The sequence below is a fragment of the Xiphophorus hellerii genome, chromosome 2 (genome assembly GCF_003331165.1).
Source record: "Xiphophorus hellerii strain 12219 chromosome 2, Xiphophorus_hellerii-4.1, whole genome shotgun sequence".
Taxonomy (NCBI): Eukaryota; Metazoa; Chordata; class Actinopteri; order Cyprinodontiformes; family Poeciliidae; genus Xiphophorus; species Xiphophorus hellerii.
Genome location: NC_045673.1, coordinates 5,671,207 through 5,687,959, shown reverse-complemented (window position 1 = coordinate 5,687,959; position 16,753 = coordinate 5,671,207). Strand labels below are relative to the sequence as shown.

The 16,753-nt window shown below is 38.6% G+C and overlaps 1 protein-coding gene across 1 annotated transcript in view; it reads left to right on the top strand.

Moving 5' to 3' along the window:
* Positions 1–16,753, top strand: part of reln (reelin) — a 158,674-nt gene that overhangs the window by 128,945 nt on the left and 12,976 nt on the right. The window contains 18 exon segments of the mRNA XM_032581667.1: positions 1,151–1,400; positions 2,151–2,319; positions 3,702–3,789; positions 3,791–3,843; positions 4,734–4,911; positions 6,031–6,224; positions 6,456–6,706; positions 6,788–6,942; positions 7,982–8,196; positions 8,881–9,058; positions 10,603–10,778; positions 10,863–10,969; positions 11,702–11,944; positions 12,703–12,878; positions 12,952–13,025; positions 14,436–14,597; positions 14,688–14,845; positions 15,633–15,852. Coding sequence (XP_032437558.1) covers positions 1,151–1,400; positions 2,151–2,319; positions 3,702–3,789; positions 3,791–3,843; positions 4,734–4,911; positions 6,031–6,224; positions 6,456–6,706; positions 6,788–6,942; positions 7,982–8,196; positions 8,881–9,058; positions 10,603–10,778; positions 10,863–10,969; positions 11,702–11,944; positions 12,703–12,878; positions 12,952–13,025; positions 14,436–14,597; positions 14,688–14,845; positions 15,633–15,852 — 3,047 coding nt within the window.

Below are 16,753 nucleotides of genomic sequence, written 5' to 3'. Positions count from 1 at the left end.
AGATGCTCGGTAGTACGGAACCAGGTTCTGGTTCTACTGAAGGTTTCTTTCTGTTAAAGGGGAGTTTTTCCTCTTCACTGTCTCTACATGCATGCTCAGTATGAGCGATTGCCTTAAAGTAAAGTCTAGCGATTGCTGCTACTGTGTTCGTACAGGAGGAGTTAATGCAGCAAGTTAGTGACTCAATGCAACCTGTTGGGTTTCCTTAGATGGAAACATTTTAAACTACATTGAATAATTAACTAAACATTTTGTAGCATTTCATAACTAGGATCAATTGAAATGTGTGTGATTTTATTTATTTATTTATTTATTTTTTTTAAATGCCTTGAAATATTTGTTGTGAATGTGCGTTATATATGTAAACTGAATTGTCTAATTATTTTCACCATATATTGACATTCTATAGATCACGTATGTCAAACTCGAGGCCCACAGGCCAAATCCTGGCCCACTAAAGCTATTTATGTGGCCCTGAAGAATCTAGAGGGCCACATAAATACAATACAAGATAACAGTTTTGTGCTAACATATTATTGTATTAGTCAAATGAAATCAGTTTTTATCTGTGTAGTGGCAAATTACTACAATTTGAAAATATGTAAATATTTTATTTTTAGGAAGTATTCATTGATTTCAGAAAAAGCTATAATATTTTAGGATTTCCTCCAGAAATCTGGCTAACCCAGTTGCACCACTGGGGTTTTTTTTGTTAAAAAATGTTAAAAGTTGGTATTAAATTTCGCAAGTAAAACATCAACAACAAAGAAAATACAGCAGTGGATTAAATAAAACTAGTCTGTCAGTAGGTTGTGTATTTATATTCAAATGTTATCTTTTTAAATAGGTAAGAGTTTGCTGAAGATTACAAATGTTTTATTATGTATAAACGTAGCCTAACCTGTCTTTGCTATCACTGTTATTTGTGTATTAATAAAATTACTTAAAATAAAGAAACAACACTCAGCCTGGTGGGGGGTGAATAAAGCCTGACAGGCTGCCAGGCTTATAATACACTGGGTGAAACATGTATTTTAAGTTTGATAAGTAGTTTTTTCAATGCCTTCTGCCACAACTGAAAACGAGTTTGACTCCTCTTTAGACTCTCCTGTCTCTGCCATCAGGTAACATTTTCTCTTTTATACTTTAGGTTGTGGTGGGAGGCAGTGCTAGCGGCTGGGGGCCACTGGAAGATGATTTCTCCTCGATCGACGGACGGTCATGGCTCCTCCACCCGGGTGGAACCCGAATGCCTGTGTGTGGTTCTGACGGACCAGCTTTCGCTTTCATTGAGAAATCCAACACACGATATGCCGTCACTACTGACATTAGTTTGGGCCAAGACGCTTTCATCCAGTTTGACTTTTCTGCATCCTGCTCTGTCACTAATTCTTGCTACTGTAAGCAACAGGAACTCATAAGCAAACATTATTATTTGCATTCGTTAAAAACTTAAAATTTGCATGTTTTATTTTAAAAGGAAAATAAATGAGAATAATATGATAGAAGTTTGTAAATATTTTCATAAGGTGACCTATTTAACGAAGGTGGGCAGAGTACCCAAAAATTATACTCTAGTAAGTGTAACATATATTTTTACTCAAGTAAAAGTAAAAAGTAGCATCCAAGAAATTACTATAGTAACAGTAAAGTATTTGGTAAAATGTTGCCTCAAGTACTGATTAAATTATCTCTGTCTTATTATTATTGGAATTATTTCTGTCATTTAATATTTAAAAAGTTCATTATCAGACGGACCAAAATATGAAGTGAAGTCGAAATTTGGGTATTTTAAGGAACAAAATTACACTAATTTATAAAAAAAAATACTAAATCATAAAACTTTAACAAAAACTGCTGGTGTGTGTCTGCGTCTAGTGAATTTTTGGTTAAAACATGTTTTTTTGGGTAGAAAATCCAGAAATTTTACTCAAGAGTAGACATACTTCATAATAAAATTACTCAAAAGTAGAAAGCAAAGCATAGTAAAATACTCCCAAGAGTACATAAAAAAAAATATATATATATATATATATACTGATATGTAATTGTGTAACTGTAGCTAGTTACTACCCAAGTCTGCTGTTTTAAAGGTAATCTGTAAATAGATGAATGGAGGAGTTTTTAAGTGTCTGTTCTTCTTTTTGCAGCTGTGGAGTTGGAGTATTCACTGGATCTGGGTCTGACTTGGCAGCCGCTGGTCAGAGACTGCCTGCCTACAAGTCCCGACTGCTCTTCTTATACTCTGCAGCGGATTCTCGTTTCAGACACTTACAACAAGTGGGGCCGTGTCACCCTGTCTATCCCATCATACGCAAGGTCAGCAGAGATCTACGCTTTGCCAACTTAAGATGATTATTATATACTAGTACAGAATACTGTATGTCAGGATTGTTTTGCTTTTTTCTTCTCTATTGTGTTCAGGCATTTACCCTAAAAATTGGGGGTGCATCGATAAATCAGCACAGTTCTCCTTAATTTTGGGAGATCGGCGATTGGCCGATATTTACACGTGAAGCCGATCTTATCCATTGATCTTTACTTTCTCCACAAAGGTCTAAAAATCAGCCACTGTCTTCTTTTGCTTTGAAAGAGGTTTGACTGATAGACCGGCCCACCAGGTTATGTCTGCATGTTTGCAGTTAACAATAGTCACCCCACTATCAATTCATTTCATTGACTTTATTGCTATATTTAGCAACTTTCCAGGCCAAAAAAAACAAAACTGTATTGGCCAAAATTGGAATTGGGAGGTCAGGCTTTTAAATAATGAAAATTTGCCAGAAAGTTGCAATATTAATATTAAAAATAGTCATATTGATTCCCAACTATGAAGTTAAGAATATATATTTAACAAGTCCAGGAGGTTGATTTCATGACAGACACACTCAGGTTCACTGTATTTATCCTAACAAAAGAGGAAATCAAGTTGGTGGTTAACATCAGTCCAGCAGCTTCTGCCCCTATGCATTAAATAAAATACAATAAATAACTAAATAAACTACAGAGCAATAGGTCCCAATGAGCAGTTGACAGCAGCTAGCAGCTGTAAAATTAAACATAGCTAAAATGCAACATTAATCATAAGAGTTCAAAACATATAGAAAGCATAGCCAAATTACTCACCTAACACTATATATGATGTACTACTTATAAATGAAAACACAGAGCTGGTCGCAGTACATGCCACAGTTACAGACGGTAACAGACAAAAGAGGGCGGAGCTGGCAGTTACTGGTTGCTATGGTAACCACCAACTGTCAAGAGCAGCATAACGGAACTGAAAACACAAATAAAATTCCAGAACAATTTGTTGTTTCTCCTGGAAAGAAAGAAATTTAAAGAACAAATACATTTTGACAAACTTCATATCTATAATACTGTTAAAATAAAACCCTGTTACATATAAAATTCCACCTTGTTAGTAAAATATTCCAGAGGAAGAATTTGGAAAATGTGGCTATAGATTTTTAGCAGTATCTGTTTTGATTCTGACACTATTAATTCTGACTTTAACCTGAAGCCACTTAGATTAAACCCCAAAAACATTTTTTTGTAGTACAAGTCCCAACAAAAATCAGAGCAGAACACAAGCCAACACCAAGAAAGACACAACTGTTGAACTAAAATACAAACTCAAAAGGAGCATATAACTTATCCAATCTTGTAAAGTTTATCTTTCCCTTTTTCAACTTTTCCAGATCTCCTGCCACGAGGTTCCGCTGGTTCCAGCAGGCTCCCTTTGACAAGCAGCAGACCTGGGCTCTGGATAACCTGTACATTGGTGACTGGCTGTCCTGATATGTGCTCTGGACACGGCCGCTGCCAACAGAGCTCCTGTGTGTAAGTGACAAAACATACGCATCACTAGAAAAGAAAATACTGGTTGTATCTGGAACATCAACACTAAGGCATTAAAGTCAAAATCTAACTTTATACAGTACATTCATTAAACTAAATATACACAGTTTTACATGCTAAAGGTGATATTGATGCAAATTTAATATTTTGCACATTGTATGGTTCCATTTGTGTCTTAAGCATTTAAGAAAAAACACCAAGTCATTTCTGGCAGAAAGTTAATATTTTTTGGTGTCTGGAAAATGAGCTGTTTCAAAAACCTTGTTAAATCACATTCAATGGGCACTGAGCCGTTGCCTAGCAACTCCAGTGAAGCCAGGAGTTGCAACCCAAGCAGAGCTGTAGCACATTTAGTCAGCTGGTCTTACAGCTGTACAATGGCTGCTGGAAAAGACTAGTGTTTTGTTGTTGACTTACCACTTGCTGCATTCTTGTTGGTTGTGCAGGAGGCTTTGCTTCTGCTTTTCAAAGATGTATGATTGTATAACTGTGCATCAATGTGCAGCCATTTTCACATGTAAACGTTGAGTTGTGCAGCATGGCCAGCAGCGTATTTGGATTTAGAGTGACAGGAGGCCCTAAAAACAGCTCAAAATTGGCAGAACTAAAATATGATGATGTAAAAATTATTTAAATGAAATCTAGTGAACATGTTTTGTACAGACTTACCTGCTCACAGGAAGCATAAAAGGTCACCATTAAAGAAAAGCGAAAAATGTTTGGGCCTGTTTAGTTAAAAGAGGTTTGAATCTTAATCTTATTTTCTGACCCAAAAAACCCCCCCAAACTAAATAAAAATTTTATCCCTATTATGTTATTCAATATTAACATTGTATGGTTCTTCTTGTTTCCAAATTCACTTCCCATGCCAGGTGTGACCCGGAGTGGGGAGGAGAGTACTGTGACGAGCCGGTGCTGCCGCTGCCATCCCAGCTGAAGGACAGCTTCAGTCGAGCGCCGTCACTCAGCCACTGGCACGTTCTCACGGGTGGGAAGCTCAGCTCCGTGTGTGGAGCTGTGGCTTCTGGAGCTGCGCTGCACTTCAGCGGGGTAGGTCCGCCTGTGCTGAAGATTCTGCCTAGGTGTGAGGGATGGATGGGGCCTTGTCCAGTGACTATGCAGGTCCCACTTGACAGCTGAGTTGGAATTAACTTCACATCACAGCCTACATGGAGCTACACTGGCAAAACCATTCAATCCACAGCAGAAGAGTCCAGAGAATACTGTTTGGTCTACTGTGTGATAAAAGTCTCTGATTAGCTTCATATATCTGGCTAAGGTTAATATGTATTATGATGTATTATGCAGTACATCATAACAAGGATTTTGCACAGAAAGGACTATGTGAAATATGTTAATGTAGGAGTTAAAATTCTCCTGGCAAAGACTGAAATTTCTGCTATCAAACCTGCGAAAGATCCAATATGTTTTTCACTGAAGGAAAGTCAGATAGTTAACAATAATGTCTGAAAGATTTATATTTGAGAATAAGTAATAAAATGTCTGTCTTTATGTGTGGCAAAGGTTTTTCCATTACATTTTACACTGCAAAAGCATAAAATCTTACAATTTTTATGTAGTGCAAATATATTAATACACTTAAAATAGACGAAACTAGTACCTTTTCAGCAAGATGTAGGAGCTTGTTTTAATTACTGATTAAAAAGTATTATTTCAACTGGAATTTTTTCCACTTATAACAAGGTATATTTCTAATATTATAAATGAATGAAATCTGCCAGTGTAATTAGAACTTTTCCTCAATATTAAGGAATTATTTACGTAAATCAAGCTCCTATATCTTGCTGAAAAGTTACTTGAAAGTTAGTTCTATCTTATTTCATATTTTGCTCCAGAAACTAGACCATAAATACCTGGTAAGACTCTCTTAAACACCAGATAAGCCATGTTTTTCATTATAAAAGCAATAATAAAGGTCGGTTTCAACAGTTATCCTAAATGTTTCATTCAGTATCAAACTTGCTCTTTAGTTGGAGCCCTAAGGAAGTTAAAGGGGTTTAAAGAACATGGCAATGTTAGAAAAACATAAATTATACCTCCTTACATAATTCAAACCCTTTGTGACTTCAAAAATACTTTAGGAAGTAAAGAATTTGATTTCTACATTTGATTCTCTCAGACTACATCTCTCCATTTGTCTTTGCGCAGTCATGCACCCGGCAGCTGGTGACGGTGGATCTGAATCTGACGAATGCGGAGTTCATCCAGTTCTACTTCATGTATGGCTGCATGATTCCTCCCAGCAACCGGAACCAGGGAGTCCTTCTGGAGTACAGCTTGAACGGGGGAATTAACTGGCATTTACTCACGGAGATCTTCTACGATCTCTACACCAAACCTGGGTGAGTTTTATTCCTCCACTGCCGCCCCTAGTCGTCTACAAGGTACTGCACAAAGACGACAACAGGAAGTAATAGGAGGATGATGGCGCGCCATGTTTTTAATGCGTGAACAAACTTATTTTAAAGGAAACACAGCAATTCCAAATTTTTAACATTAGCAAATTATCAACTGAGTTTTGCTCACATTTGTAATGGAAACGCAGCTGCAGTCTCTGTGTTTCGTCTTCTCAGGTTCGTAAATGTGCTGCTGCCCCCTGCTGCACGTCAAGAAGGAGTGCGGGTGCGGTGGTGGCAGCCGCAGCATGAAGGCGCAGACCGAAGCGACTGGGCTCTGGACAACGTCCTCATCGCCGGATCAGACCCGCGGGCCCAGATCTCTGACACATTCGGAGGCGTGGCTCTGCCCAACCATGAGAGAGCGCCTGCAGATGAGACTTCTGGAAGAGTCAGTCAGCTGAATGAACAGGAAGAAACGCCTATAGGTAATTCAACAACCGCTGCTTGTCACTGAGAAACACAGGCGTTTCTTTAGGTTTCTAATATTTGCTTCATTTTGTTCTCAGTGAGTGACCACTGGCTTTTCTCTGAGGATTGCTCTGTGCAGCGCTTCTGCAACTCCCCTGATGGTGTGATGGTGTGTGGAAATGCAGATGGGAGAGAAGTGTATGCTGTCACACGTGATATTGTTCCAGATAAAGGCTGGGTCATGCAATTCAAGGTAATGCCAAGTTTATTAGTATAGTGCTTTTCAGCAACAAGGTAGTCCAGAGTGCTTTAAATAAAAACATTATAATAAAAAAACACAAAAGAAACATTACATTACAGTGGCAAAATAAAAAGAAGTACTAAAACATTGGGAACAAGGCTAGAATTAATCTATATTAACTTATTATTAATAAAAAGCAAATATAACTCAGTGTCTTTCAGTTTTCTGAAAGTTTGTTCCAGATTAGAACATAAACTGAATGCTGCTTCTCCATGTTTGGTTCTGGGGATGCAGATCAGAACCAGAAAACCTGAGAGGTTCTGGAAGGTTGATACAACAGCAGATCTTTTACGTGTTGTGGTGCTAAACCGTTCAGTGATTTATTAACTAACAACAGAATTTTAAAGTCTATCCTCTGAGCTACAGGGAGCCAGTGGAAGGACTTTAGAACTGGGTGATGTTCTCTATCTTCCTGGTTTTAGTCAGAACTCCAGCAGCAGCGTTCTGAATCTGATTGATTTTTTTAGGCAGACCTGTGAAGACACTGTTGCAGTAATCAATGTGACTAAAGATTAAACGCATGGATGAGTTTCTCTAGATCTCGCTGGGACATTAGTCCTCTAATCCTGGAAATGTTCTCCAGGTGATAGAAGGCCGACTTTGTAACCGTCTTTGTGTGGCTCTGAAGGTTCAGGTCAGAGTTTATCACTACACCCAGAATTCAGGCCTGGTCACTGGTTTTTATTCATAATAACTGAAGCTGTGCATTGACTCTAGAATGTCCCTCTTTAGGTTCAAAATAATAACTTCAGTTTTGTTTCTGTTCAGCTGGAGAAAGTTTTGGCACATCCACACATTTATCTGTTCTGAGCATCTACTTTGAATGACATCGTAATGTAGAGCTGTGTATCATCTGCTTGATATCTAATCTTATTACTTGTTATAATCTGAGCATTAATAGACATATTTAGAGTAAAACATTCCTTTTGCATTTTCTTGATCTGAATGATCTCCTTATCTAGTGAGTAAACCTTGTCATTTTCTCTTTTAGATTGCAGTTGGCTGCAATGTTCCAGACCGTCCAGCCGATCGACAGATTCACGTTCAGTATTCGGTAGATTTTGGAGTTACATGGAAGTACCTGGTCCCTCAGTGCCTGCCTGCTGACCCTCGCTGTGGCGGTCAGGTCTCCCAGCCGTCAGTTTTCTTCCCTGCTGAGAGCTGGAAAAGGGCAGTCTACCCACTTCCAGACAGCCTGGCTGAAACGTGAGCTGTCCATCACCTACCTCTTCATGATTTTAGCTAGCCTTCACGATAAATCAATGACAGTATATATTGTGATAGACAGGTGATCAATATCAATATATAATAAACCAGATAGAATGTTCAATATCCTCACCTTCCTAAAATAATGGCCTAAGTAGTATTTTGCCAAAAGTAATTTTTGCAATAGAATCCCCACCTCTTTCTTTAAAAAAAAACCCCAACTTTTTTGGGAAGATGAGGATGTACAGAATATTCACTGACCAATTGGTACCTGGCCCGATCCAGAACTGCACAGCATTCTGGGAAATGTAGGCAGAAGAAAGGCTTAACCTGCTCAACCTCTTATGGCCAGCTAAGCAAGACTGGTGGAATCAACTAACTCTCTCAGTCTTTGGTTACCTAGCAACAACCAGTTGAGTAACTGGCGCAGCAGCAGTTTAAGGTTTCGCCACCGTGCTTCATAACTGCTTAAAAATAAAAAACGATGCTGAGTGAAAACTCTGGATAAAGGAGGAAATGTTATGGCACCAGTTTGGCATTATTTCAGATATTTAAAACAGAAAAAACAATCAATAATTATTGATTATGGACTGAAATGAAAGTTTAGCCAGAGGCTTCATGTACTGAAAGTTTAATTAGTTATGTGATTCTGTGTTGCTGAATGAAGCTTGTTCTTTTCCTCAGTGCGGTGCGGTTCCGGTTTTACCAGCAGCACTCTGACATCCAGTGGGGTGTGGAGAACCTGTACATCGGGCCGCCCTGTGACGGCCACTGTGGGGGACACGGAGACTGTCTGGATCAGCGCTGCATCTGCGATCCAGGATTCACCGGACCCAACTGTTTTGCCAGTACCGCCCTAAAGGTAGCTTTTAATCCATCCAGGGAAAGAATGAAGACAGAGATGGTTTAAAGCATGTGTGCCAAACCTGAGGCCCGGGGGCCAAATCTGGCCTGCAATAGTTTTTTATTTGACCCTCTAGAGCAGTTGTCCCCAATCTCCGGGCCACGGACCGGTACCGGTCCGTGGACCAATTGGTACCAGGCAGCACAAGAAATAATTAAATATTTCCCTTTTAAGTATTATCTAAGTCTGGATGAGTTTTATTTTGAAAATCCTTTACACGGATTCTCTCAGTTATGTCTTGCGCGCCAACATTGAGCCCACAAGCAGCAGAATCAGTCAGAAACGGATCAGATGTCTTTGGAAAGTTTCTTTGCGAAGGAAAAAGGCCCAGAGAAGAGACATGAGAATGAATTTATCCCGGCAGGTGATTCCACATCCCAAGCTCTGCATGATATGGTGACCGGCTCGTTAATGAGGCAACGAAGCTTCAAACTGCTTCGCCACTAGAGAGACCAGGCACCCTGAGCATCAGCAACACTTCGGGTGTCATTGTCTCTCATCACTCCCAGATGGGACCGTCTCCTTGCAGAGAAACAGGTTCAGGGCTCCCATTAGTTGTTATCATGAGTTAAAATTTTCACGAAAGTAAAATGTTCGTTTTTGTGGCGCATCTGTATCTTATTTTGAAGGTGTAAATGTTACCATAGCGACCAGCGTCAGAGAGCGTTAGGGCAGAGGTCGAGATGAGAAGAGCAGAGCTTGTGAGTTTTAGGTCTGGTTCACACGGCGCGATTTAAGGATTGTCGGCCGATTTTCCAAACTTTTGTGACCACAGAGCCGATAAAAGTCCAACAGGTTCGATCGGTTCGTGTGTCCAGCCACACGGCACAAACCGATTTCACTCATGAACATCCGATTCCTGAAAAAAATCCCGTAAACCCCCCAACATACCATATGTTAATTTAAAGTAACAAACATGTCAGACGATGTAGAAGCAATAGTGATAGTTTGTGGACTCATTTTAAGCGATAAAAGACGTAACAAAATAAAAAATGTTGGATAAAAGACGGCGGGAGCAGCCGCTCTGTTTGCACGATGTCAGCTCCAACCTGAACGTGGCAGCATTTACTTCTAATGAATTAACCTAACTTGACGTCTGTGATCAATATGGTGGAAAAAAAGTTACAATTACGGTCCTATTAAAATTTCTAAATTAGCACCATAAAATCAGAATAACATAATAGGAAAAATATCACTAAATCACGACATACTGACATTTTTTAAAAGTTACACATTGCAGCTTTAAGTATTGACTCAATAGGGCTGAAAACAAATTCACACCACACTTTTCAGTTCTTTTTTTTTTCTTTTCAATTTCACAAATATGCTTTGTGGATTACCTTTTTGTTTACATTTTTACATCAATCCCTAAATCGATATGATGAATTATATACTGTTGAATCATGACGAAATGTGAAAATGTTCAGGTATGTGAGCATATTTCCAAGCCACTGTGTGATTTTGTTTTGTTGTTTTAACACTTGTTTTGTTTTTTTCTGTAGGCATCTTTGAAGGAGCGCTTTGACTGGGAAGGGGGAGCCGGACCTCAGTGGCAGGTGCTGGAGGGAGGGAAGCCCTGCACAGACTGTGGCGTTCTGGTGGAGGGTACCGCTCTGTACTTTGGAGGAGCTGATGCCAGGCAGGCTGTCACTGCTGATTTGGACCTCCGGGGGGCCAAGTGAGTCCCGTCACTCTTAGGGAGAAGATTTCTGTTTAGTGAAACTCCTTAACGCTGCTGCATTTTTAATGTTTCTGTTGATAGGTTTGTGGAGTACTGGGCCAGGATCGGAAGTGACGACAACATGACCATGTGCCACCGTCCCACGTGCCGTAAAGAGGGGGTCCTGCTGGATTACTCCACTGATGGAGGTCAGCAAAGCTCAGGCTGTTACCTAGTAACCCAAGCTGAGCTCCAGCACCTTTGGTCAACTGGATTTACTGCTGCATGCACTGTGCAACAAAACAAGTGTTTTGACTTACCATCCAGAAACCACTTGCTGCATTCTTGTTGGTTGTGCAGGATGCTCAATTAATGCTTTTCAAAGATGTACGGTTGTATAATTGCATAATAACTGTTTTCAGCCATTTTCACATACGAGTGTAAACGCTGAGTTGAGGGGCCGAGAACTACAAAAACATAAAATGTTACCAAGTATTTTTGGTCTAGTTTTATATCTTAGTATGCATAAAATAAGACAAAAGTAACTCATTCAGCTTGTTTTAAGTAACTAATTCCTTAATATTGATAAATAATACTAGTTCCACTGGCATATCTTTTTACTTAAAACAAGACATCTGCCTGTGGAACTACTACTTTTTGATCAAAATTAAGACGTTATTTTCCTAAAACAAGCTCATATGTCTTGCTGAAAAGCTACTTGTAAGTTAGTTGTCTCATTTCAAGAGTACTAAGACATTTGTACTGGAAAATAGACCAAAATGCTTGGCAACATCTGATTTGGATTTAAAGTGACTTGATTATCTTGGTAGGATTTTGTTCTAAAAATATAAGGAACATGTTTTGTATCACCCATAGACCCATCCTAACCTGCTCAAGCAAGCGCAGTAGGTCACCTGTCATGTTATTCTTTGAATACTCAGGTGTGTCCTGGACTCTGCTACATGAGATGGATTACCTGAAGTACGTGTCCGTGAGGAGAGACTATATTGTTCTGCCAGAGGTGGCGCTGACTAATGCCACACGACTGCGATGGTGGCAGCCTTTTACCGTCTCGTCAGGGTTGGCCAGCCCGAGCCTGGAGAGAGCTCAGTGGGCCATAGACAACATCTTGGTGGGAGGGTCAGACATCAACCCATCCACACTGCTGGACACTTTTGATGATGGTGAGTTTGGATGTGCTCATATACTGTAGTAGAGATGTGAATCTGTCTTTGTCTAGTGATTTGATTCCAATTTTTAGAGTCACAATTTGATTCAGAAACCAATTTTTCTATTCAAACAGTTCAGAGATTCTGTTTGAATTATGTAACTAACAAGAGGAAAAGACAATGTAAACTAATAGAGCATTTACTTACAACCTTTCTAACATGTTACACACTGTATCAAATTTCATCAGTTTATATTTAAACAAAAAATAGGTTTTTGCATAAAATTATGTAAGTTAAATCACCAGTATTAGGTTAGCTAAGCCGCCTGGCCTTTTCTCAAGTAAAAGAATATAAAAATAAATTTATAAATATAATGTTACAAATTAAAATGAAAAAAAATATATAACTTACAAAAGTATACATATGGAAAATAGAAAATGTACAAAATACAAATACATTTATATATTATATTTACAAAATCCCTATTTTGTAGATGTAAATTTATTTACAAATAATAATTTAGACTGCTTAAAAAATATATATCGCCTAACACATACTTAGTTTTTCAGTTTGTTAAAAATTAAACAGACTAAAATAGATTTTTGAGAATTTTGAATTGTTTCAGAATTTCCCAGGAGTAGAAATTGGGATTTTCTATAGAATCATTTTTCGCTATAGAATACTTTTTTTTTCTGCTGCACCTCTTTAGTCAGTTCAGTGAAAACCCTCGTTTAATCACATCCCTGATAAACCGTTTGTTTTACTTTCACTAGAGGGCGTTTCTCATGAGGAAAGCTGGAGTTTCTATCCTAACGCTGTGCGTACCGCCGGCTTCTGTGGAAATCCCTCATTTCACCTCTACTGGCCGAACAAGAACCAAGACAGGACACACAACATCCTTGCTACTCGAGAGCTTATAGTTCAGCCCGGATATATTTTGCAGTTTAAGGTAAGAATGAAAGCGTGCTCACAGTGGCATTTGTTTTATGGTTTTTAGGTCCTAAAACGTCTCATTTCTGCAGATTGTTGTCGGTTGTGAGGCAGACACATGTGAGGATCATCACTCTGTCCTGCTGCAGTACAGGAAGGACGCACAGTAAGAGAAACAAGGAGAACAATCAGACTACACTGCAAAAACACAAAATCTTACTATTTTTTTGTTCTACTTTCTATTGCAACTATCTTAATACACTTGAAATAAGACAAAACTAACTTAGAACTTGCTCTTAAGCAAGCTGTAGGAATAAGAGTGCACCAATTGCAGTTTTCTGGCTGATTGCAGATTGCTGATCTTTATAAATTCTATTCTAATTTTGGGCGATACTAATATTTTTTGTCCGAAATGTCGCTAAATATAACAAGAAAGTTGCTGATTTGCGAACTGTGGGGTGACTATTACCTGTCTCACAGCAGGGCAGAACAGGACAGCGGATGATTTTTAGACCTTTGCTGACGTAGATAAGATCAGCTTTACATGTAAGTATCGCCTGATCACCAGTCTCCCAAAATTAAGGAAATTGGAACTGAGAAATCGGTGCACCCCATATAGGACCTTGTTTTAAGTCAATAATTCCTTAATATTGATATAAAAAAAGTACTAGTTAGAATAGAATAGAATGTACTTTCTTGATCGCAAAGGGGAATTGCTTATTAGTTGATAAGCTACTCCGTCCAAAGTGTTCAAGATTAATAGTACAACTATAACCATAAGCTATAAAATATACAGCTCTGGAAAAAATGAAGAGCCCACTGCTCTAAACCTCAATTAAAACTTCTTGATTATTCCACCAGATATTGATCTCTGAACTCTTCCTGAGTTAAAACATTAGCATTGTTGTTTTATTTGCATTATTTGAGGTCTGACAGCACTGCATCTTTTTTGTTATTTTGACCATTTCTCATTTTCTGCAAATAAATACAAAAATTTTGCTTGTAATTTCAGAGACATGGTGTCAGTAATTCATAGATTAAAAGAACAATTTTCATTTTACTCAAACATAAAGAGTAAAATCAGAGAAACTGATCATTTTAAGTGGTCTCTTAATTTTTTCCAGAGCTGTATATATACGTAAGAGTGATGTAGGTAATTCAAATATGACTGAGCACAAATAAATAAATGAAATAACAAGCATGCACATTCAAATAATGTTTATCTATAAATAACCTGTAGATGAGTGGCTACCGGTAGAAATGATTTGGTGCATTTTAGTGAAAATGAGCCTCTGACTGCAGTTTAATAAATAAAGTTTATTAAATAAAATTAAATAATCTGCCAGTGGAACCAGATAAAATGCGACATGATCGTTCAGACTGCAGATGCTTTGAAAACAAACTAGTACCTCAAAGATCAAATTGGCAAAGATCAGATTTTTTTGGGTGGAGAGAAAAGATCAGAATTGGGTCTTTCAGTGAATATAGGTCGCATTTGGGGGAAAAAATATTGCGTATATCTACAAGACCTAATTTTAAGAATCTTGAGTTGTCCCTTTAACTTCATCACCTCCAGGTCCGATTCGTGGCAGCTGGTCCAGTCAGAATGTCTTCCTTCATCTGTGAACAACGTTGGCTGCTCCCCCTTCCAGTTCCACGAATCCACCATCTACAGTCCGGTTAACAGCTCCACCTGGACCAGAGTCACGGTCCAGCTGCCGGACCACGTCTCCTCAGGGTAAGAAACGAGACGACGCTTTTCACAAGATCACTGTTCGAGTTTTCATGGCATCATTGTGAAGCATCTGCAAACTGGTTGATGTTTCAGAGCTACGCAGTTCCGCTGGATTCAGAAGGAGGGAACAGGAGAGAGGCACAGCTGGGGAGTGGATAATGTTTACATTGGCGAGGCTTGCCCAGGGCTCTGCAGTGGCCATGGGTACTGCACGAGTGGAGCGGTCTGCATCTGCGATGAAGGATACCACGGTGAGTCACAAGATGTATGTCACAATAAGGCTGAGCGACACAGATTAAAATAAAATCTGAGATTTTTTATTCCATATCTGATTTTAATCTTAATTTTTCTCACTTTCTTTCCAAAAAATAAAAAATAGAAACATGACTTCTCCCTCCTGTGAGTTGCACAACAAAGTATCAGACCCAAGCTGCAAGAATTTTTGTTTAACTATGAGGAAATAGATGTAATATTAGCAGAAAGAAAATGCAATTTTACCAGAAGAATTTCTTAAAATTACAAGAAAAAAGTCAACGTAATGAGAAAAAAGCTTGAATAATTCATTTTTCTGTCATTTTTCTTGTAGAAGTTCTTATAAAAATTGCTACTCTCTTAATATTATGAATTTATTTTCTAAAAATTAAATCTTCAAAAACCAAAACTTAAAATAATTGATAATATGGATTTATTGCCCAACCCTATATTAGACGCATCACTCTTTGTTCAAGAAGAATTTGCTAGAAAGAACTTGGAAGTTAACATTAAATATTTTTGACTTTTCAAGCTCAATAATAAAAAAAAAAATCTATAAAATATCTTAAGATTATTCTCAAAATTTGAGTTTTCATAAGCAAATTATTGACTTCTCTATCTCAGAAATTTCCCTGTTTTTTACTAGAAAATTTCTGCGTCCTTTTTTGGTGGAAATTTACTTTTTTTTATCTACAATGGCCCTAATGCTCCATTGTAGTTTTACCCTTGCTTTGGTGAATTCTAACAGTCCTAATTCATCTCCCTCTCCGTCTGTCCCACCGACAGGCGATGACTGCTCCCTCTCCAGCACAGACTTGCCGAGCTCCATCAAGGACAACTTCGAGTCTGGGGCGGTGTCTCCGGAGAGCTGGCAGCTGATCCACGGCGGCGGCGTGGGCAGCGGCTGTGGGCAGCTGTCTCCACATGCTCATGGAGACTCTCTCTACTTCAGTGGCTGTAAGCTGAGGCAGGCAGTTACCAAACCGCTGGACCTCACTAGAGCCAGGTACAGGTACTACCAAAACATTCAGTTACTACAGCTAGAAATTAGCAATGAGGGCCTGAAATCTGGGAGCAGTGATGGATTCAGGACATGAACCTTCAGAGCCACATAAAGACAATTACAAAGTTGGCCTTCCATCACCTGGAGAACATTTCTAAGATGAAAGGATTAATGTCCTAATAAGATCTAGAGAAACTCATCCATGTGTTTCTCTTTAGTCACATTGATTACTGCAACAGTGTCTTCACAGATCTGCCTAAAAAAAGTCACTCGGATTCAGAACGCTGCTGCTGGAGTTCTGACTAAAACCAGGAAGTTAGAGCACATCACCCAGTTCTAAAGTCCTTCCACTGGCTCCCTGTAGCTCAGAGGATAGACTTTCAAATACTATTGTTAGTTTATAAATCGCTGAACGGCTCAGCACCACAACACATTAAAGATCTGCTGGGATTGTATCAACCTTCCTGGTTCTGCTCTACATCCAGAACCAAAAATGGAGAAGCAACATTCAGCTTATATGCACCACAAATCTGGAACAAACTTCCAGAAAACTGCAAAACAACCGAAACACTGAGTTCCTTTAAATCCAGACTAAAAACCCACCTGGTTACAGTTGCTTTTGAATCATAATCACTGGAACATTAACCAGCATATTTATTAACATCCCAGTTGTTCTGTGTTTCTTCAACATTTCTATATTTATTGAGATCTACTGGTTTATTATTATCTTATTCCAATTATTTGACTTGCCTTTGATAGTCCTATTTTCTAAATTTTGTTATTTTTTCTTGGTGCACAAATGACAATAAAAGGAATTCTGATTGAGATTCAACATTTTTATGTGTATTGATCATTTTCATGATTTCACTCAACAAAATGTAATGTTTATTGGTTTCACAATTGG